The 24160-nt window shown below is 42.7% G+C and overlaps 1 protein-coding gene across 7 annotated transcripts; it reads right to left on the bottom strand.

Moving 5' to 3' along the window:
* Positions 1–885: 885 nt before the first annotated feature.
* Positions 886–22746, bottom strand: LOC129811000 (polypyrimidine tract-binding protein 1-like). 7 transcript variants are annotated; one of them, XM_055862065.1, is made up of 16 exons: positions 22638–22746; positions 21861–21914; positions 19935–19965; positions 15324–15387; positions 14981–15153; positions 14592–14738; positions 12676–12870; positions 12480–12590; positions 10947–11136; positions 10670–10750; positions 10267–10397; positions 8640–8673; positions 7250–7342; positions 6832–7048; positions 6594–6671; positions 886–3425 (listed from the first exon to the last, which is right to left on the bottom strand). In XM_055862065.1, exons 1-16 carry the CDS (start codon positions 22643–22645, stop codon positions 3293–3295), a joined length of 1740 nt encoding a protein of 579 aa, XP_055718040.1. In that variant the 5' UTR covers positions 22646–22746; the 3' UTR covers positions 886–3292. The 7 variants fall into 7 exon arrangements, with proteins under 7 accessions (XP_055718040.1, XP_055718043.1, XP_055718042.1 ...); XM_055862068.1 differs by having other exon boundaries at positions 10959–11136; XM_055862067.1 differs by having other exon boundaries at positions 19935–19962.
* Between the last annotated feature and the right edge of the window lie 1414 nt (positions 22747–24160).

Here is a 24160-nt window from a genome sequence, read left to right as displayed (position 1 = left end):
CGAGATCCTGAGGCCCATTTGTGACATTCATCCGCTGCCATCACCTCATGTTTCAGCATGATAATGCACAGATCCTTACAGAATTCCTGGAAGCTGAAAAATGTCCCAGTTCTTCTATAGCCTGCATACTCACCAGACATGTCCCCCATTGAGCATGTTTGGGATGCTCTGGATCGACGTGTATGACAGCGTGTTCCAGTTCCGGCCAATATCCAGGAACTTCGCACAGGCAGGGAAAAGGAGTGGGACATCAGTCCTCAATCAACAGCCGGATCAACTATGCGAAGGAGAAGTCATGCTGCATGAGGTAAATGGTGGTCACCAGAAACATACTGGTTTTCTGATCCATGCCCCTACTTTGTTGTTGTGGGCAACAGATGCAAATCTGTATTCCCAGTCGTGTGAAATCCATAGATATGGGCCTAATTAATTTATTCCAATTTCCCTTAACTGCTGTAACTATGACATTTTTGCATGGCGAGTTTATTTTTGTTTGGTCTGTCTAACCAGGAAAAACTCTGGGTCGTTGTTATAGCCACACCTTTTCCTGGTCAGGGAAAAACACAGGGCCTGCCCCCCATTACATTAAATACAACTTGCAAGCAACTACAAAACGCAGTTAGAAGTTGCTCCCCAAATTTTGCCAGTACTTAGCATACAATGCAACATTTCATCAAAATACATGCAAAAATACCAAATTTGACCACCGGTGAACCCTAAAACTGTACGACACACAACCGACAGTGCTTTGCAAGAGTAAGTATTTGGCTCAGAAACAATAAGTTGCCTCTAGATCCAATGGTTTGCAGGAGGACGAAGGAAACCAACTGATGGGCAAGGAGGCAAATCTAAAAATGGCAGAACCCAAAGAAAGGAAATCACAAATTGAAAGCAGTGAAAATATTTATTGAAGGCACAATTTCAAGAAAAGTTTAAGCTACACAACACTAATGACCAAAAGGGAATCATTTTTTGTGTTAGAAATCAATTTAATTGGTATGGTTTTTTTTTTTACTAAGAGGCTCAAGAGAAAGGTCCCAAGCTGTAATCAAAATGTACATGTTTCATAGATATAAAACCTATTGTTTCTGAATACCAACTTTGTGGTACAAAAGAAACTATATACAGCTTTTCACCCCCCTGACAATGACCTCACTTGAAGAAATCCTGCCATCTTAATGTTAAGTGATTGAGGTTGTAATGATTTTAAATGCTGTGCAATTTTGCATAATTGGGAAATCCACTCCTGGCCTGGGATATGCAAAGCAAGTAAAATACCTATAATAGCAGTACATGCTACATATTGATATGGAGACAAGTGTCGCTTATTCTTGAGTAATCTACAAACAAATTGTTTTTCCTCTGCATTGCTGGAGTCCAATAATGAATAGGTTAGCATGTAATAAACTGGTGTTCAAGAAAACTAGTGATCGAACAATGTCTGAGCACTGTGGTTCCTCACATGACCCTGAAATTCTATTGCTTTGCACCAATTTAAAATAAGGAACTTGATGCAATTAATTGTGAGGAAAGAAACTCAACATTTCCCAATATAAAATTATGCACATGTGGAATGTCCAAGTATTAAGACTGATAATTACCTTTTAAAATGTGATTTACAACAGTGTCCATCTTCACTGTAGCAGAATCACTGCAGACCTCTACATTTATGCCAGATGTGTGCATTTCCTATGAGCCTGAGGGGACTTAAGGCAGGAACATACGTTTCTAAACAGACCAAAAAAGGCTTATTTTGAAAGGCACTTCTCCAAAAACGCAAAATGGATTTCAATTTAAGTTGAACATTGTCAGATCCACAAGTCCAGTCCATAGACTAACATGAAAGAGGGTGCCGTATTGCCGTTAGCAATGACTGCATTAAGGTAAAGTCACAGCCCTGTACAATAAGGCTATTAACCCCTTGTGATAAGGCCTTTGAAAACACTATGCCGAGTAACAGACATATGAAAGTATTCACTTTTGTTTTAGGGGCACATGTAAATATGTGAAATAACCATTATTCATCTTGGCATTCAACTGACAGACACTCCGAATTCTTAAGTTTATTTTATAATTCACAGCAGCAGAGTCACAATAGTCCGCTTTTGTCTGATCCCCGTAAAAGCCTTGTAAAATGTGCTATAATGGGCAGGCAGACTACCACAACTCTGTGGCAGTGCATTATGAATAAAGCTGTGTATACAGGTTCGCTAAAATAACTTGCAAAAAGGCCTTATTTGGTTTTGCGCTGTAGTGTATCACAAAATTGTATAAATATACCAAATTGACAGCCACTGCATCAGGAGGCAAGCCATTAAGACAAAAATCATAAGACATTGTAAGCCATACTTATCAGGAAAGTTCTAGTAAGACCTTTTTGCTAAGGAACAGTCGTTAAGGCAACCACTGACCAATACCTATAAGCTACAACAGTATATAGGAATAACAATGTGTACAATACTGGATTTGTACAAAACTTATTGCATATATTTCATAAAAAATGCAAACCTACATCTAGACGTACAGTAAACAAGACTAATAATCACAAACCCTGGTACAAGGGGTTTACATATTTAAAAAATAAAAAAGCTAGATAATGAGTTGTGGATTTAATCTTCCCAACTAACTAGCTCATCTTACTTTTAAAATACGACTAAGAAAACCTTCATAATACATGGGGGGGATGAACCACCTTGTAATACATTTTATACAAACGGTAAACCCATCAGTTGTAAACCTGGTCTTCGCAAGCAAGAATTGGAGAGAGGAAGATAAGCTAAATTTTGTTTTGGCTGTAAAATGCCAACGTATCAAATTGAAGGACACAAGACTTCTGGAGTAAGGCACAGAAAACATCTGAAGGCAAAGAGGACATGAGGCGTCACAGAAGTACCTCAGAACCTAGTGGTGTTGGAACCCAAGGGCAAATGGAATTTACCAAAAGACTGAAGTTCAGGCTACGCCAATCTCTTAAATCAGACTCACAGGCAAGTGTAAACTACTTCTGTTGGTGCAGAGAGCAAGGAATTAATTTACCTCGCAAAGGCAAGATGATAGAAACATAAAACTTTTCTTTTTTACCCAGTAAAATCGGGTGCGCACGTTTCTTTTCCATATGGTTTATAGGTCGACTTACATAGATATGCGTATATAAATATACTAGGAATGATGGAAGTGATTGCTGTGGTGGATGCTACTTCGACTGAAGAGTCGCTTCCCCACAACTTGACATAGTAGAGGTCGTGAAGGGATGGGGGCGGCCCATTAGCAGTAGCGTTTTGGGCTGCACCCCTCAGATGGTAGATTTGGAGAAGGAGACCCTCAGGTGGTGGTTCTCACCCAGGTCGTGATTGTGGAACTCGATGAGGGACTCTATGGCCTCCTCAACTGAGCTCATCTGGACCAAGGCCATCTTGCGGTCTTTCCTAAAAAATAAAAACATTGCACACGGTCAGATATGCAGCCTTTCCTTAAACATTCAAAGGGATAGTTCATCCAAAATGACATTTTTTCCCCCTTACCCTGTTGCGGTATATGGACAAGGTGTGGCAACAATCCATGCCTTCGTTTAAGTTATGTTTCCCTGGCACTGTTTCACAGTGCTAATGTTTTAGCATTTATGGCACAAATCACACCCTTGGATGTTTTTCCACAATTATGTTGTGTTAAATCCTGCATTTAAAATGGATTAAAATGAGATGTGTCACTGGCCTACACGCAATACCCCATAATGTCAAAGTGGATTTATTTTTACAAATTAATAAAAAATTTAAAGCTAAAATGTCTTTAGTCAATAAGTATTCAACCACTTACAGCAAGCCTAAATAAGTCCAGGTGTAAAAATTTGCTTAAGTCACATAAGATGCATGGACTGTGTGCAATAATAGTTAACATGAATTTTGAATGACTACATCATCTCTGTAATTAAACAGAACTAACCAGAGGCAGAACTAACCACAGGCAAAATCCTAGAGGAAAACCTGCTTCGGTTTGCTTTCCACCAGACCGAGATTTCACCTTTCAGCAGGACAATCACCTAAAAACAATGCCAAATCTACACTGGAGTTGCTTACCAAGAGTGGTCTGAAGTTGACTGAAATCTACGGCAAGACCTGAAAATGGTTGTCTAGCAATGGTCAACAGCTAATTTGACAGAGCTTGAAGAATTTTTTCAAGAATAATGGGATGTTGCTGCACAAAGTGTGGAAAGCTCTGAGACATATCCAGAAAGACTCAAAGCTGTAATCGCTGCCAAAGGTGCTTCTAGATAGCATCGACTCAGGCATGTGCATACTTAGGCATGTGCATACTTATGTAAACAAGATATTTCTGTATTTCTTTAAACATGTTTTTACTGTCCATTTTGAATTCAAGTTGTAACAAAATGTGGAACAAGTTAAAGGGTAGGAATACTTTCTGAAGACACTTTGTCAGACTGCCATCATTGAAGATGTTTGTGGTGATGTCAAAATGAGGGGTGTTGTACAAAACGTTTGAATTACCTCGAACCAGAGTGCCAAAGCCACATTTTCAAACGCTGCATTACCCATGTGTGTTCTGGCTCTGGCCAACCCATCAATTTTTGGAAACAGTCAGACGATCTAGAATGGATTTCTATTCAAGAAATCATCAGGGAGGTACTACGGCCCAGACACATTGCGTTTGGCCGGAGCAAGGAGTTTGGGTAGCCAGGCAAGCGTAGTAGAGCTTTTTAAATAAAAGATTTGTGAGGTGAACGGGACTTTAATGAGTACCAGCAAACCTTTTGATACAGGATGCAGTGCCGAGTATTAAAACAGTCACCTGCGATAAAGTGAAGGCCGCTATGGTAGACAGCATTCAAAAGGTTTCAGAGTAGGTTTCAGCTGCATTCTGGTAAATGGTGTCACCCTAGTCAAGAACTGGCAGGAAAATTGACTGTACAAACTGCTTTTTAGGGAGAGGCAAAATACACTGCTCAAAAAAATAAAGGGAACACTTAAACAACACAATGTAACTCCAAGTCAATCACACTTCTGTGAAATCAAACTGTCCACTTAGGAAGCAACACTGATTGACAATAAATTTCACATACTGTTGTGCAAATAGAATAGACAAAAGGTGGAAATTATAGGCAATTAGCAAGACACCCCCCAAAACAGGAGTGATTCTGTAGGTGGTGACCACAGACCACTTCTCAGTTCCTCTGCTTCCTGGATGATGTTTTGGTCACTTTTGAATGCTGGCGGTGCTCTCACTCTAGTGGTAGCATGAGACGGAGTCTACAACCCACACAAGTGGCTCAGGTAGTGCAGTTCATCCAGGATGGCACATCAATGCGAACTGTGGCAAAAGGTTTTGCTGTGTCTGTCAGCGTAGTGTCCAGAGCATGCAGGCGCTACCAGGAGACAGGCCAGTACATCAGGAGACGTGGAGGAGGCCGTAGGAGGGCAACAACCCAGCAGCAGGACCGGTACCTCCGCCTTAGTGCAAGGAGGTGCACTGCCAGAGCCCTGCAAAATGACCTCCAGCAGGCCACAAACTCTACCTAGAGCTGGCCACCCAGCCAGACTGAGCAGTCAGGGGAGAAGGGCCTTGGTCAGGGAGGTGACCAAGAACCTGATGGTCACTGACAGAGCTCCTCTGTGGCGATGAGAGAACCTTCCACAAGGACAACCATCTCTGTAGCACCGCACCAATCAGGCCTTTATGGTAGAGTGGCTGGACGGAAGCCACTTCAGTAAAAACCACATGACAGCCCTCTTGGAGTTTGTCACAAGGCACCTAAAGGACTCTGACCATGAGAAACAAGATTCTCTGGTCTGATGAAACCAAGATTGAACTTTGGCCTGAATGCCAAGCGTCATGTCTGGAGGAAACCTGGCACCATCCCTACAGTGAAGCGTGGTGGCGACAGCATCATGCTGTGGGGATGTTTTACAGCGGCAGGGACTGGGAGACTAGTCAGGATCAAGGGAAAGATGAACAGAGCAAAGTACAGAGATCCTTGATGCAAACCTGCTCCAGAGCACTCAGGACATCAGACTGGGGAAAGGTTCACCTTCCAACAGGACAACGAGCCTAAGCTAACGCAAGAGTGGCTTCTGGACAAGTACCTGAATGTCCTTGCGTGGCCCAGCCAGAGCCCGGACTTGTACCGATCGAACATATCTGGAAATACCTAAAAATAGCTGTGCAGCTTCGCTACCCATCCAACCTGACAGAGCTTGAGGGGATCTGCAGAGAAGAATGGGAGAAACTCCCCAAATACAGGTGTGCCAAACTTTTAGCGTCATACCCAAGATGACTCGAGGCTGTAATCACTGCCAAATGTGCTTCAAAGTACTGCGCAAAGGGTCTGAATACTTATGTCATTTTTTTAATTTATACACAAACTTGCAAAAAAATTAAAAAACATGTTTATGCTGTGTCATTATGGGGTATTGTGTGCAGATTGATGACGCTATTTTAGAATGTGGCAGTAACGTAACAAAATGTGGAAAACGTCGAGGGGTCTAAATACTTTCCAAACAGACTTTCCTAAAGACATCATACACGTGGATAAAACAAAGTTACAATTTATGGCTGTTTGAGAGGGAAAAAAGAAAACTTACTGGAAGAACTTGAAGGCCTTGACCATTGCACCGGAGCTCGCAAACAGCATCTTGAGGTCATCCTCAACCACAGAGGGACTAAAAAGAAAGACATTGTAAAACTTGATAAGCTTTTAGCAGTAGTTTACCAATACATTTGTAGAGTTTTTTTCAAACCACGAAAGCGGTACCTCAGGATTAGCAGCTATCGAAAGGGTCAGGGGACTCATTGCAGGAGAAACTCCTCCAGTCTACTTACGGGATGTTTGAGAGGTGCAGGGTGGCTGAGGGAGGGAATATGTTAGAGTAGTTCTTAGAGCCGGGCTTCTTAAAGCGGTGCAGGGGTGAGTTGCTGTAGTCCTTCGTCAGGCCCTGGTCCTCATGGCCCTCACGGGGCAGCTGAACATTGGTGTGTTTGGACAGGGTGACGCGCAGCGCTTTCCCGTGGAGCCTCTGGCCATTCAGGTGGCTCATTGCTGTTAAAAGCAGAGGTTAAACAGTGTGAGTCTTATATTCAAGGTTTGGGTATATTTCCATCGCTAAATAACCTATTGATTTTTATCCCTTTAGCATCATTGTCAGATGCACATCACTCCCTACACATTGCTGTTCAGTTGGAACTAGTTCTTGGATTTGTTGGAGGTATTCCTTCACAGGAAAGTTTAGCTGGACCTTACCTAGCTGCGCCTGAGTCCCATCAGACATCTGGATCAGAGCGTTCTCCTTCTTGTTGAACAGGATCTTCACTCTCATCACGTCGCCATATACACCTTCACATAGATTTAAGGGGGGGGGGGGGGGGGCGTACAACCATTTGAAAATCAATTTCACTCTAAACCAGACCAAGCCATCCAATCAAAACCATGTCTTTGGGCACTTAAGATTTGGTTAACACCCATCTAAGCACCACAGGGAAGCTGGGTATATGAATAGCTTCAGTTCATAATCAAGATGCTCCTCCATTTATCTAAATGATAAGGGGGGCAAAATACATTCTAGCAAGAGTGACTGAAGCCACTGATCATTGCAATATTGCATCATGGCCACTAGTGGGAATTGGTCATTTACCATCTCAGGAGGTACTTGTGACTTTACACCATAAAAGCCCATTTAAAATAAAGTGTAGGCTACTGTTTGTACATTGGTTTTAATACATTCAAAGATTTGAAATAGTCTGAGACAGGCTGTGGAACTTAATGTCACTATACTTGGACAGAAAAGGTAAAATAAGGGATTTATGCAGTTTATCAAGGAGGATATTACATTTGCGTCTACAAAAGGACGCCTCCCTGCTAAATTGGTAAAAAAAACATTTAGGAAAATGAAGGCACTTAATGGTTAAAAAAAGACTGCAAGTCAGAAATTTAGAATAAGGATCAGAAGGAATGCAAAATTGGCCATATGTACTCTGCACAAATGGGAGTCTTGACCATTAACCAAAAGCAATTGATACAGCGTTCATAAAGGGCATGCAAGATGACAAAAATCAAGCATGCAAACTATGACAATAGACAGATGATAAAATCTAAATGTACAGTGGTAAAGTTACAGCATCTCACCGAACTTTCCACAAGATATTCTTATAAATTAAAATGCACAACGTGCAGTTTTGTCATTTGCACTATGTTTAAAGGAATATTCAAATCTGATCTGGAAATTATTCATAGGTTTTCTTGACATGAAATTGGTCCATAGTATTAAAAAGACTAGTCTGCAATATCCATATAGCGTGGGACCGAAAATTGCAGCATTGAGACATCGGCCCAAAGTTGCATTTAAGGTCCACGTATTCTTGACCAATTTGGCTTAAGTTGATGATCAGACTCAAAACCATAACTATAGACCATTTTCAGAGAAAGAAAATAGTTTGATAAATTGTCAAATCAATATCCCTTTAAAGACAGCTGTGGACAGAAACCATGAAAATGCTGCAACTTTTTGCCAAGTGTCTCAAATCAACACGCAAAATATTTGAAAACTTAAATAAAAAAAACTGAAACAAATTAGTTAAGAAAAAGAACAGAACAAACAAGTAGTAATAATAAAAAGGTGCTAATGATAACATACCGAAAAGAATAAAGAGGCATTGGGGCGTAACTCTCTTTATAAGACAGCAGAGGAAGGCAGCGGAGGGAGGAAGGGACAGGAAAAAGATCGGAGGCAGGAGAGTGGAGGTTCAACATATCATCCACAGCGGAGGCAGTTCCACGGGGAATGGCAAAAAAAAAAAAACAGTGGTTGGATCATGAGGGTTAATAAATTGGACAGGAGCAAAGTGGGAGGAGATGTGGAGGTGGTAGAGGGGTGGTATATGTAACAATATGATATGAGCAAAGATAGGTGGATATATTAACGTGTGTTTTTATGAATGTGATGTGTACACAATGGATGATGTGGTATAATGGTTGAGAGAAGAAAGTGGGAGAGGGAATTCATGGGGCGTGCAGTCAGTTTGGCAAAAAAAAAAGTTTCCAGGTGAAGGTATTAAAACCAAAAAAGAGGGGGAGGGGGAATGGGAGGGAGAGAAACAAGAAAAGGAGGTAAAAAACAAGGTCAGTATACAAAGAAATATGAAGTGTTCCATCCAGTATAGAATGTGCTTTAAATCAGAGTGAAGATAACAAACCAACAATGAAACTAGGAGGAATGATACACATGAGGCTGAGACAATACTTCTATAATTCTGTCTGTGTTGACCATTACTTTTGAAGAGATACATTCTTTAAATGAATGATTCTAGAAATATTTGTTGGGCTTAAGCTAAAGACCATGTCAAATGTATAAAAGCAATATTGCACTGCCTGTATGGAGTTTATGGAATGAGCTGTCCAATAATTTAAAGTTTATCATGCTCAGTAGATTAAGAGGGACTGGTACCACTATGTTGATGAATATAATGTTCAGAAATTCCACAGTTAACGTACAATATATAGGTCCAACTGGCTGTATGGTAAATAATATAGCTATGTATGAGGGCGCAAATAACCTAAAGATAATCTTCAATTTGAATGAAAACTTTATAATAGTGATTGAATGAGTCAACAAATAAATATTCATGAAGTTTGTGTATCCTAAGTGTTTGCATCTACTGCTAGCGAAACTTCGGTAACGGGGATGGTACAACACTTTCAGAGGAGAACAGGAGTGAGGAAAAACACTAGGGAAAAGCCAAGAGCTCTGCTACACTGTACACATTGCATCCTTGCAGGAACTTGACAGTAATGGGGGCTCTATATCACCTAGGCATAACTTAATGCATGGTTTGTTTGTGTGTGGGTAAAGAGAGAGGCCTGAAAAACATTTAATAGACGTGGATACATTAACATCAATGTTACACGGAGAACCAGCATATAATACACAGCCCAATTTACTTGGCGTGTGTCGTGAGCCCACTGAAACAGCCACCTCCGAATATGGGCTGCAGTCCAATTCTCTCCCCAAAGTGTGCTCTCATTCACTCCCCTGCATGAATTTACAAGAAATGTACTGGTGCGAGAAATTTGGTGAAAACTCACAAAGTAGCCCATGCTTATGACAATCAACTTCTAAATGCACAAGGGGTGAATGAGCAAGTGCACACTTTGGGGCGCAGAGTAGGGAACAGGAATAAAAACCCACGTCCACAGAGGCTTCACAGCTGGACTCAGTCCATCTGGGCCACTATGGGTTGAGAGGGAGTCAAGGAAGGACTAACCTCTGGGTTGAGGTTGCTGACCAGCATGACACAGTGGCCACCGGCGAGTTGGTGGAAGCCCATTCTGCCTGCAGCCGCCACGGGCATGGTCAGTTGGGCCAGGCCTCCGGGGACACCATGCATTGTCAGGCCTGCGGAGGGAAGCAAAAGGGAGGGATACTTTTTTTTAAACTCCTGAATGGGTTGATAGAGGAAAGGCCGGACTGGAAGCCGCTGAGCACGACTGCTAATCTGCTCATAGGTCCGCAAAAGTTTCAAAGTTGTAGTGTTGCCACTCAATGGTAGTGGATGAGGCCAGCTTCCCCCTTGGAATGTAAAGTGTTAATGAAAAGTTCCGTGTAACTACAATCCATCAATGTTGGTCAGGAGCGAGGAAGGTGTCATAAAGGACGATCAGACTCACCTGTAGCTTGCTGAATGGCGAAGGCCGGGGGAAAAGCATGAGCTCCTGCGTACGGGTTGGCTGAGATGATCCCGGGAGCACCTGGAGAAACACGCATGGATACAGAGGAGTGTTAATTGATTAGTTACCTTCAGTTTATTGTAAATTATACAAATATTACATGTTGAAAATGATTGGACAGGTGAAGGGTACGGGTTCAGCCGCATAGCTTCCACCTGTCCAATCATATCTAAATGAGAAGGGAAGAAGGAGGGAGATAAATTTAAAACGTATTCACCATAGTACTCACCGAAGGCTGCAGCCATGGCCTGGTGGTCGATGGAGGGCTGGCTGTCTCCCGTGGGCAGGTCAGGCCGCGTGTAGTCGCGGCTTTTGTCGTTGTTGTACTTCACGTTCAGGCTGGTCAGCTTGGAGAAGTTGATGCGGAGGGTGCAGCAGGCATTGTAGATGTTCTGTCCATCTAAAGACTTCACCACAGGGCAACAGTTTCAGGATTAAATCAAATTTGATTTATCACGTGCCGATTACAACAGGTGTAAACCTTACCGTGAAATGCTTACTTACAAACCCTTATCCAACGATGCAGATCAAGAAGTTAAGAAAATATTTACCAAATAAACTAACGTAATAAAAATAAAAAATAAATATCCATAACACTCCATTAATGAGGCTATATAGAGTGGGTACTGGTACCAAGTCAATGTGCAGAGGTACAGGTTGGTGGAGGAAATTTGTACATGTAGGTAGGGGTAAAGTGACTATGCATTAATAATCAGCGAGTAGCAGCTGTGTAAAACCAAAGGGGGGGGGGGGCACCGCCTAGTATATAGGTCCTGGATGGCAGGAAGCTTGACCCCAGTGATGTACTGGGTAATGGTACAGCTGTTGAACTTTGAGGATCTGGGGACCCAAGCCAAATCTTTTCAGTCTCCTGAGGGGGAAAGGTTCTGTCGTGCCCTCTTCACAACAGTCTTGGTATATTTGGACCATAATAGTTCGTTGGTGATGTGGACACCGAGGAACTTGAAGCTCTCGACCCGCTCCACTACAGCCTCGTCGATGTTAATGGGGGCCTGTTCGGCCCACCTTTTCCTGTAGTCCACGATCAGCTCCTTTGTCTCGCTCCCATTGAGGTGGTTGTCCTGGCACCACACTGCAAGTTCTCTGACCTCTACCTATAGGCCGTCTCATCGTTGTCAGTGGCCACGCAGTTGTGGGTGAACAGGGAATACAGGAGGGGACTAAGTACACACACCTGAGGGGCCCCAGTGTTAAGGATCAGCGTGGAAGACGTGTTGTTGCCTACTCTTACCACCTGGGGGCGGAGTTTCAGGAAGTCCAGGATGCAGTTGCAGAGGGAGGTGTTTAGTCCCAGAGTCCTTAGCTTATTGATGAGCTTCGTGGGCACTATGGTGTTGAACGCTGAGCTGTAGTCAATGAACAGCATTCGCACATAGGTGTTCCTTTTGTCCAGGTGGGAAAGGGCAGTGTGGATTGCGATTGAGATTGCGTCATGCAAATTGGAGTAGGTCTAGAGTTTCTGGGATGGTGGTGTTGATTTGAGTCATGAACGGCCTTCCAAAGCACAAAATGGCTACTGACGTAAGCGCTATGGGGGATTAGTCATTTTGGCAGGTTACCTTCGCATTAGACTGCATCCAAGGATTTGATCATTCATCTTTCAGACTATTCTTTTCCCCACACTCCACTTATACACATTAAAGTTAGGCTCTGAAAACACAATGAAGAAAAATGGGAGGGGAATAAGAACTGCTATATATTATTGTGACAGGTAGATGGCACTACTAACCAGTTTAGCGTGCTGAGCGGTCAGACCGTCCGAGTACTGCAGCAGGGCCTGGAACTGGTTGTTTTTGGTAAAGGTGATGATCTTCAGCACTGTGCCAAGCTTAGAGAAGATCTACATGCAAGGAGGGCATGGTCAGGGGGAATACAAGCTCAGACCTATATACAGTCATAAATGTATTGAAAAGTGTGTGTTTTACCTGATGCAGCACATCCAGGGTGACTGGGTAGAACAGGTTCTCCACTATAACGCGCAGCACAGGGCTGTGCCCGCCCATGCCCCCTGAGGCATCCACCCCTGCCATGGTCATGCCCCCTGCCATGGGCATGCCCCCTGCCATGGGCATGCCCCCTGCCTGGACTGCGTTCACTGCCTGCAGTGCCGCCTGGGCTCTCTGAAGAGAGGAAGATGGTTCAATGGAAGTGGCAAGAAGCAAGAGAATCTACAAACGCTCAGGTAGAGCTGACCTGACTCCCACAGACAGCCATTACGTTTCAATATACCAAATGTTCTCATTGAACAGCCTCAGGTTAGTTGCTGGACATTTACAAGACATTTCCTGTAAAAATAACTATTTTGAGAAGTAAAAGATTACATTCCAGGGTGCTGCTGACCACTCTGTCCGTGACATGTTTGTATACACAGTGGAAACTCTGGGGCCTGTTTGAGAGTAAAACACCTGGTGGGAAGAAAAACACTGAGGAACACCATGGAGGGAAACTTAGTTTCTACCAGCAAAACCCAAACATCTGGGAATGTTCATCTACACTGCAGCAGTGTTTATGTTACCTTCATTGACCTATTAGCAGATAAGCCTAGAGTAGAGTAATTTGAAGGGGGAGTAGAGTGGACAGCAATGGCCTCCATTGGTCGCCATTGGCATGCAGTTTCCCAGGAAACAGTGTTTAGAAAAAGGGAGGGCCTTGCTGGGAGGGTGCATGGTACACACTAGACCATAAGATATGTTGGAACATGTTGGGAGGGTGCATGGTACACACAAGACCATAAGATATCAGTTGGAACCAAAATTATTTTCCAATTACGTCAGGTCTGAACACAACCACCCTGTTCCCCCCCTTCCATTCCACTATTCCGACCAGCAAAAAAGTTGTGAACCGGTTCGAACCACCCAAAAAGTACTGGTTTATATCCCTGAATCCCTGTTTATATCTTCTGAATCAAGCTTGTAAGGTCAGTACATTAGCCTATGTGTCAGACAGGGGAGGGGCAGGTAGCCTAAACACACATTGGCAAAGATTTTCAGCATGCAGGTAGACACTGGAATAAGTCTGAGTGAGGACTTCGCATACATGCGCTTTGTTGGTTGGGGGCCAATTGTTTTTGGTGTGCCTGGAACGCAAAGTATTAATCAGTACCCGTGCTTTTAAAATAACGCTTATTTTCTGGAACATTATGGGTCACTTTTGTTCCAGGATACATTTCAGTTCCTTGAAAAAATATATATTTTCTGGTTTTCAGTTGTGTTCCCTGAACTGGGTGCAACCCTGCAAGATATTCAGGGAAAGGTAAACTTGAGACACTCTGCGGAATAAAGTTGAAGTTGAACAAATTAGCAGTCGTATGACGACAGCTCCATTTTCAGCAACACGGCAGAATATAGGTTCATTCTGATTGGCTAAAGTCAGCTGACAAGTAGACTGGTGGTTTGTTTGTGCAACCACACAAGCCCTGGCAAGAACAGATTGTTTCCAAATGAGTCATTTTGACCCAGCAATACAGGAAACGGGGAGCGCAGGAGGCCAATTCAAAATAAAGAAAACCAAAAATGTGGAACACTACCACAGCAAACTAGTCCGCTGTGGAGGAAACCCACTTCATGTTGGCTCTAAGCATCAAACACACTAATTGCTCAGAGAAACCTAGAAAATGAAAGTCAAAATGAATGAAGAGTAATTATGAAAGAAAGTTCAGGGTGGCAGCTGAAATCCCTTGCTGATGTGTTTTGTAGACAAGCTCCTTTGTCCAAGCAACGTTGAAAACATGAAGCGGACTCGAGTTCAGCCTTCTCTTATGGCCTTCCAGAAGTAGTAAGCCTGCACAGATAAAGGGTTATGCAACTGTTGAGAAGGAAGTAGCTGCAGAAGAGTGACTCACCACTTGGTTGGGGGAGTTGTCCGTCTTGAGCTCCTTGTGGTTGGAGTACTGCATGAAGATGGGGTGGTTGCGGATGACCGGCGTCACCGAGGAGTAGTAGCTGACCATGGTCTGAGCCGCATCCTCGGTGTTCATCTCTATGAAGGCCTGGACACAGGAGAACGTCATAAAAACACAATTTCTTGGAGAAAAAAAAAGAAGTCCAGCTACGGATAGCAGGCGGGCCATATCATTCACTCTACTACAACAACAGTTGTATGCACCTCTGGTTAACAGTTGGTTACTACTAGCTTATGAAATGGTAACTAATACGCCCCTCCCCTCTGAGCGGAGGGCAAGAGAACCCTGCTAAAGCGAATGAGCTAGGGTTGGCATGTGAGACCACTTACCTGGTTTTTTCCTTTGAGCATGAGCAGGTTGGTGACTTTGCCAAAGGGCAGGCCCAGGGAGATGACCTCGGCCTCATTGATGTCGTTGGGGAGCTTGCGCACGTGGATGACACGCGACGGGATGCCCGGGCCCCTTATGTCACCTTTGAACTTCTTGCTGTCATTGCCATTGGCTGTGGAGGAGAGGGAGCAAGAAAGAGAGCCTACTGTTGGGATGTACACCCTTTTGATAATTCAGCCGAAGTAGATCAGAATTGGAAGAGGCGGTGCTCAAACTTCGCTCATTGTGGATTTAAAAGTTTACTTGGTTGATATTAATACAAACGGAGGTTTAAACACTGACCTGCTGCGCTGGTCATTATATAGGGTCCGTTTGCCACGCAGGAGAAAAGCTCGTCTGATCCTCTCTGCAAAGGGAGAAGGACATGCAATTGAGACCAATGCAGAACTGCACCACCAGCGTCATTTTACAGACATGACCAGCCTAATGACTGAATAGCACATTTCTCACGTTTTATTTTTAGTTAAGACCTATGGTTAACAATGGAAAAGGGAGAAACGTCTTGTCTCGTATGCATTGGGACCAAAAAAGAAACTCTTAACAGCCACAGGTAAACCCACCCACTTTGACCTATCAAAATAATGGGAAGACCAATATTGACAATCACAAATCTTGGCACAGGTTCTCCCCATCACAGCCAAAACAAACAGATGGACTACTAGGCTGTCCCTCTACTAGCCTTTCCCGTGGACCTGTATGAAGGTACCAGGTGACACATTCCCTTGTGACAAAGGGAACAGGAAAAGGTCAGCTGCTTAGCTAACATGAAAAGTTGTGAACCTGAGTCTACAGCCCCTGAGCTACAAGTAGAAGAAGCAGACAAAGACGAGAGGAATGCGCATAGATAAGACCATACGCAGACTGACAGGGATCCAATGACCGGACTTGCTAACCTCGTTAAGTCCTCTATGGCCTACGGCAGGGGGGGGGGGGTGTAAATGGACACAACCCAATCTCTCCATCCCAACCCCCACTGCCCTTGCATTTCATGTGCATGCATGCATGTTGGGGTCATCCGTATTGGCATAGGTTTAAGGGAGGGAACCAGAGAATTCAGTGGGAAGGGAGGAAAAAAAACAACTCGGTTTCTGGGTCGCCAAGCAGCAGGAATGAGAGGGCGGGGGAGCAGACACCCGAGTCATGGGCCTGGTGGTACATCACTCTGCAGTCTGGCACAACCCAGGTGGGTACTGGTAGGGGGTGATGTCTCAGATGGTGATCTGCTCACACACTCCCCATAGTCGATGGACCAATCCCCCAAAAAACTAATTAGCTAAAAGCATCGACATAATTTTGCTTGAAAAAAATTATAAGTTGCTCTTACATCACCTACATAGCCCAACTATATTTCCCTTGCACTATAAGCCTATGCTGATAAAGAAAAGCCTAAACCACAGTAAAACCGGATTTAAACAAATACAGAGCCATAAACATACAATGCCCTATAAAACAGAGGTAGTGTGCTTTACAGCGTGTGTAAAACAAGGCTGCACACCATCTGTCCTCTAGTCTATAACACCAACAATAGGTGGAAACAGAGACAACGCTCAAGGAAATGATTCACCACCAGCTAGCCAGCGCTTTTCATGTAATCGACAATGTGGACGGGAAGCTTGCTCTGGTTAACACAAGGAGTACACAGCTAAACAGCCTTCCGCAGTGCTGAGATGCCAACAGAATGTGCTCTCACCACCAACCCCTCCAAATTCCACTGGTGCAGGACTCAATGAAAACCATATGTAAGGGGTCGAGTGTAAATTGTGTGTAAAGGTCTGCAAAAGAGGTTTGGTAGCAAAAAGCATGTTCCTGGTCCTGCTACAGACTAAAAATAAAATAAATTAACACTTAGCAGGACTGGCAGGCCAAGTCACAGAGCAGGCTTTGTCTGCCACAAACACTCAAATGGCTTTTACAAGGGCAAGGAGAACTTACTACTCAATTGGCCAGACTGTTCGGTAAAAAAAATAGAACTTATTGATTAAAGACATAACACTTTATGTATTCAGTTGTCAAAAGTTAAGCCCGTTAAGTATTATGTCCTATGAAATAACTATGCGATAGAACAAGACTTGTTATAAAACTCAGTTAAGCTGCAATGCTTTAAAAAGCTGTGCTAAGGCTTTCAGTTGGTTAGCAATGTTAATGAAGTGAGTGGTTTTCTAATGGAGTTTTCAGAGGGAGCTTTTGAGGGTCTAAATTACAAGATTAGAAAGGTGTGGAGAGGGAAAAGCAGGGGGGGTGAAAAAGACTGCGCAGGCAAGCAGGAGACAATGCACCGCAAGAATGGGGTCGTTACCAGGGCAGCACTGAATGTCACTCCGTCCCCATAGAAACCATAGACTGTGGCTCCAGGTGAGGTGCGCTGCTAAGCCACACCCGTGACTCTTAGCCTAAATACACAAGGCCGATTCTCTTCAGACCCACAGCCAGGTCTAGAATTCTCCTGGCAATTACCCTGCCGCACACAAATGTTCAAAACTAGTTTAAAAGGCCAGTTCCGATTAAAATAGGGGATCCTTGGAGGTGGCCAAGTGAGATCTTGTTACTTATCAACATGTAAATTATTGAACGGCAATTTAATCCTCTGCCTCTTAGAGCTCAATGCACCGAAGGTGGATCTAGCATTCGTCTGCCTATCGTTCACAGCGCTGTGTTTTAGGGACCACCTGCTGTATACATCTGACTGACAAAATGTTTCATGCCATGTAAAAATCGGTGCGCACTCGGCAAGTTATGTACTCTCGGCCAGCAAACACAAATGGTGTCTGAACCCCTGAAAGCCACTAAGTCGCGGCTGCCGTGAGTTTTAATCTAGTTCGTAGCCTATATGCTGGCTACCTAGAAACTTTTGCCAATGGCAACTGACATGATCAAACACAGGCCATCCAGCCCTTTCCCATACCATCCTTTCCCTAATCAGCTTGTGTGGGGTAAACAGTGGCCAGAGGAACAACATGCATGTTGAAAATGGGGGGAAACATATTTGCATGTGCTGAATTGGTTCCATTCACCCCACCACCCTCTCCCATCTTTGAGGAATGAGATTGAGAGGCCATCTCCACAGCCAAGGTAAATAGGCCTAGTCTTTACATTTAATGACCTATTCCTCATCTTAATATAAAAAAATGTTGAAAGGTAGAGCACAACATAACATAGGATTAGAAAACTATGAAAAACCCCAAAATTACATTTGATGATTGAACCTGTTCACAACACCACCAGTGGCATTTCAAGAACATTGACATCAACTATTATGTTGGCCTAAAATAGCTGCAGTCTTCTCCAGGATAACTATCACTTACAAAAATATAGGCCTATAATATCACAATAACATCAAAGTAATAATATTGCACTCGCCTGGTTACAATTTTCCTAACTAAATGTTAAGGGGCAACAATTTGTACTGATCAAAATTACACAGTTCCACCCAAGATCCTCCCAACCATTTTGAAACAGTCAACAGGCCATTGTTTGATGTCAGCAGTTTGTAATGACACACCCCAGGGGGAGAACAGGAAACACAAGAAGCAATTAGAAAAATGGAGTGAAAAAAAAACCACCCACATTCCAGCAAACTGCTCCCTTTTCCTGTGAAGATGACCTGGCTACGTATTACCACCACCTTAAGGTTACCGATGTGCGCTGGCTTGCGCTGGCTTGCATGTAACAAAATGGCCTTCTCATATGCACGTGGTACCTGTAAGAATCAGTCTTTGTGCTTTGTGCTAAGAGTCCCCCTTGGCTAGGTACATACCACAGATGATTATCTCTGCGAAAAAGAGATGCGAGGAATGCAGTTGCTGTGGGGTGGCCTTTGAAGACCAAGCTGGGAAGCGACAGTAACAGTCTGTAGAGCATAGACGTGCAACATGCACCGAGTCAGGAACACCGGCTCCGTATGTTTGCTCGCCATCCCAAAACCACATATCCTTGAGTCACTCAACATCAACATCCATCAGGGGAATGAGACAGCACTTACAACTGCATATCTGCTGTGTAGAGCATAAAAATCCTCATAAAAATGTTCTCCATCTAGAAACATCTGCTTTTGCTCAAGCCAATAGACTGCAGGGGGCATTTGATGGTAAAAGTAGGCGTTTTCTTGAGAAATTACCAGCCTATGAGTGGTTCAGCATTACGATTGGCTAACACTTACTGGGACATGTGCTGGTGTATCAGTGAAGAGACAAGCGTCCTTAAGAGAGACAAGCGCTTGGAGGAGCCAGAACACTGGAATGTACCAAGAGCATTCCCGGCACAAAGCCAACCAATAATTAGGCTCGACTTTTTCCACAGCAACGTTCTCGCCACACAGAATGAAAACAGTTTGAGAAATGTAAACTTGGTAAATGGTTACCAGTGACAAGGCAGAGTTTTACTTTTGCTTGCCCCCATAAAGTGTAGCAAAGTGTCATGAAAGAAAACAAGCAACATTAGGGAGGAATTTCCCCTTAATTGTATCCTTTACTTTGTGCATGCCTCCTCTACAGTTCCACAACACGGTTTAATCATACAACTACCATGAAAAAATGCTAACAAAGGGAACCTGTTGGGTGACTTGAAGCCAATTAAAAACTTGGACCTAAGCAAACTGGATATTCCCACTGCCAGATCCAAACTGGTTGTAGGTGTGCCTTCACATGCTAGCTTCTTTGAACGCTTTCATTTCTCATGGAGCAAAGAACGCTTTCATTTCTCATGGAGCAAATAGTTGGCATGGCTGCCGTAATAACAAGAATCTAATTAGGGATAAAATGCAGCACGAGCAACAATTGGTCAAATCCACACACGGCTACATCCATAGGTCATTCTAATCTGAAGCCCTTGTCAAACACCTCTTGTTCTGACATGTTGAAGCAGGGGAAAAGCGAAAGGAGAAAAGAGGGTGCCTACCTTTGTACCAACTGTAATATCGTGGACACTGCTGTGAAGAAAAGAGAAGACAGGAATGTTAGAAGCAGTAAGGATGAAAGATTAAAATGTCCAAATTAAGGTTAAAAGACTAAGCGGTTCACTATTGTATAGTTAAGATCCAGAAACCCCAAAAGGTAGAGAAAAGCTTTGGAAAAAAACCCAGCTAACTAGATGTATTTATCAGATGCAGAAAAGTTGGAAAGCAGACAGTCAGTCAACATTGGTACCATTAGGCTACTCAACTTTTTAAAGTGCATTTAATTGTCCAAGTGTCTAACCTTAATATGAAGCAAAACTGCCATATAGGCTGCCTAGCCAACAATAAAAAAATCGTTATGTCAAAATAAGAGCAGGATGTCACCTCAGAAAAAGCTAAGACCAAACACTCCCAAAAACACTACCAAAATAAATGTCCTCTGCACTTAGGCCTGAACTCAAGTTAATAGGCAGGTTTCCATGGACCCAGTTTTAAACGACAAAAGCAACGTCGCAATGTCTATTTTCTATGCGATCTTTCTAAATGTTGACAAAAAAAATCCCATGACAAGTTAATGGAAAAGTAGCTATTGACTTCATTTTTATTTAAGCTTTATTTAACTAGGCAAATCAGCTAAGAACAAATTCTTATTTACAATGACAGCCTAGGAACAGTGGGTTAACTGCCTTGTTCAGGGGCAGAACGACAGACTTTTACCGTGTCAGCTCGGGGATTCGATCTAGCAACCTTTCGGTTACTGGCCCAACGCTCTAACCACTAGGCTACCCTGCTGCCCCTCAAAGGAACCATGCAGAACATACAATTGTCAAGTTTCATAAACCGAATTCGCAATAGCATTGGACATCTGGAGCGGTGCTGCCACCAGTAAGGTTGGGTGCTAGATTAGATGTTACAGATGATAGTTTATTCAGTTTACACAAATAAGACTTGGGAGGTTGCCAAATGCCTCTCCACTTCTAAATGTATGTTGAATGTCCATAATAGGAATTGCTAGAAAGTAAAAAGTTTGACTTTATAATTCTACCAAGATCAAGTAGAAAAACAATGTTGGCCAATTGTCTAAATTGCATTTAAGGCAAAGCATTCCCTTGATACCCCCTAATGTTAAAGGTGGAAAGAGCAAACAGCAAACCGTTCCCTTTCCCACAGCTTTGCCCATGAAAAATGAGTGGTATTTGGCGGACACTCAGTTGAAGATTAACCTCCACATCCTGTTTCTCATGCGAGACAGCAAGGAAACTCAGCCCAAAAGCTCTCTCAAGCCTTCCTCCCATCTACCACCCTTTCTCAATCATGATTAGATTGATCAACCACAACCACTTGACCAGTGGCTGAAAACCACAGTAACATAATTACGTGCCGTTCTTTAGGACAAAAGGAATACATATGCAAAATCGTCTTGTGGCAAATATGCCCCTCAAACTCCCATAAGCCAAATATCTGCAGCCATGACAAATGCCTTGTGGTTTCAAAGCCCACATGACAATTTTACCAAAAAAATGCTAAATGCTTTCTTTACACATTGGAATCTACTGAAAAAGAAAACTGTTCCATCTTTTAGGATTATATGCTTTCAGAGTAGACTTGATACAAAGTAGACAAATAAAGACTACATTGACTGCAAGGGGGAGGATAAGCAAGACAATGCAACAGCTCAAATCACTCCCTCAATTCTCACACCAAGTCATTGCATGCTGAGAAACCTGATCACCACCATTATGGAGGTTTCTTAGAATCAACAACCGGGATCTCACAGTGCTACATGAATTAGACGTAAAAATGGATTCCAAAATAAAAAAATCTAAGTGATATGAAAATCAGCCTAAAAATGATGTTTATTATCCGATATTCACAACTAATGAACTGGTACCTTGCATTTAAAAATGTATATGAAAATAAGAACTTACTCTAGTTCAGTGACGTAAGTAGATCCCATAGGATACAAATCAGTCTCTAGACGGCTGGAAGAAATGTGGGGTTAATAACCAGCCTATAATATTATATTTTCACTGTTTGCTCTGAATTTCAAGCATAATGATCTCTATAGCAATATTAACATTTAAATTCTCAAGTATTGTTTATCTCAACGTCTGCAGCAGAAATTTTACTTGTGTACAACAAGCATGGTTGGATAACCACGTTAGCAACGTCATGGCAAGACTTCTAAAACTAAGTAAATAGCTATAGTTTAACCGTCAGCAAAGTTAGACAATACGGTAGGTAGATAGGCCCATCTACATTACAATATCCTGGCAAACATTCTTGCAACACACACTAATCCAACGCACCACTGCCACAGGTGGTTCCAATTTTCAGTGGCTAGAACTAGTGCCTTAGCCAAACTAGCATCCATACCACAGAAAAGCTAACTAGTCCACTCAATATGCGTCACTGTCTTGTTTTTTATTAACTAAAGAGCAATTTAGTCTAGACAACAGCAAGAAAATAGCCTGCTAGTGTTAACACGCCAAAACAACAATGTTGGTTGGTAACTAACGACGTTAAGCATCTCGGAGTATCTATCACGGATGCACAGAAAATAAGCTTTACCATGTTTCCATCGCAACCAAAAGACAATAACACAATACTAGGTTAACTAGCTCATTTTCGTTACAGGACATATTAATATAGCATGTTAGTTTGTTGCTCTTTTCTCGAGAGCATAACTTCTTCCTTGAACTTACCCGTCCATTGCACAACACGGAACTAGCTACACAAGTTAGACCAACAAGTCTGTTGCCTGGCTGACTTTTCTTATACCCTTACAAAATGGCGGAGAACAGAGAAGCGAAATGTGATTAGCCTAGTAAAGCCCAACGATTGGGGAGAACAGAAAAATTGTGGGCGTCTGAGACGAGAAGTGGGTGCTGATAGGACAAGACGATAGTTGCTAGAGAAGGGCGGTCTTAAAAAAGTTGGCCATGGACTTTGATTGTAAATGGTCAATTGTCAGTCACAAATTAAATCCGCATGACGATAGAAAGATTGTTATTTTCATAATTTTTATGCAGAATTAATTTGTGATACAACTGTCTACATATGTGTTGAAAAATGGCATATCCTGGTATTGCATGGCTGAACCTGTGCTTCCAACACCTTTTGGTGTAAGTTCGTGGACGACTGTAAGGAAAATAGACAATACATTATTCTTCATATGCCTAAAGAACAAATTAAGGGCAAAGACGCTATCAAATATGCAGATCATTTTTGACAATTTATCCAAATGCGTTGCTACGATTCCCAAGAAACAGATTCAGCTTTGGGCCTATGGGCACAGTAAGACAAATTCTTGTTTCACAAGATGGCCTAAATCCGTGAGCATGGCCTTGACAAATGTAGGAGATGTACTGGGAAGACAAAAACAGTATGGAATAGATTGTATACATTTAAAACCTTACTTCTCTTTGCCGTGTCAGTGGCATACCCTCTGTTCCGTAACAGCTGCCTAATCAGACCCTTATCTAGTCGGATTGCTGTCGTTCGAATTTCAACCTTGTCTGGCATCAAAGGTTATGGGACTCCTTTGATGTGGGAAAGCTTCTGGAGTGCGACAGAGGGAGATCGAGCCCCCTGTACCACCTGGTCCCAAGACTCCTCACTGCTATGGCAACATCCTGAAAAAATAGCAAAATTCCTCTACCCTTCATAAAAAAACAATAAGACAACATATGGAGATAGGTTGAGTGCAATTTGATGCAAAATGGCTAGGCTACACTACAGCAGGTTTGCCTCTATGTATATTCACATTGAACAAAAACTGCGAGAATGAAATAAAGGTAATCTGAATGGAGCAAATATGCAGTTGAAGCTCCTGGACTCAGTATATCACAAGGATCTTTCTGTATCAGGTAACACACCATAAATAATTACCTCACATGCTCCCTTTCAGGAAATTACTTTTCTGTTTGGGTGCAGGTGACACACCTGCCCATAGATGAATAATTGATGGGGCCCACATCGACCAGACTGAAGCCCATTGTCTCTCTAGGCTTAGCCTACAGCACTCATCATTACACAGCCAAAATACATTAGGCCACAGGTATGTCTCTCTGGGCTAGGGCATCATGCTCTGAAGGGGAATATATGAACAATTAGGCTGTATTCATTCTTAAAAGCTCTAAATAATATTTTGTATATAGGTAATGTACCCTTACCTAATAGTTTGAAATAATACATACGAGTAAGAATACACTAAGGCATCATAGTA

Source organism: Salvelinus fontinalis, chromosome 14 (genome assembly GCF_029448725.1).
Source record: "Salvelinus fontinalis isolate EN_2023a chromosome 14, ASM2944872v1, whole genome shotgun sequence".
Classification (NCBI taxonomy): domain Eukaryota; kingdom Metazoa; phylum Chordata; class Actinopteri; order Salmoniformes; family Salmonidae; genus Salvelinus; species Salvelinus fontinalis.
The sequence above is the reverse complement of the archived record's forward strand: the minus strand, read 5'-3'. Positions and strand labels throughout refer to the sequence as shown.

Bases quoted from the DNA above. Each gene is read 5' to 3' on its own strand.
- LOC129811000 (XM_055862065.1), bottom strand. The intron at 19,966-21,860 runs GTAAGTTCTTAT...TTTTCTTCACAG, and splicing joins ACTTACGTCACTGAACTAGA to CAGTGTCCACGATATTACAG. The intron at 12,871-14,591 runs GTGAGTCACTCT...TCCTCTCTTCAG, and splicing joins ACAACTCCCCCAACCAAGTG to AGAGCCCAGGCGGCACTGCA.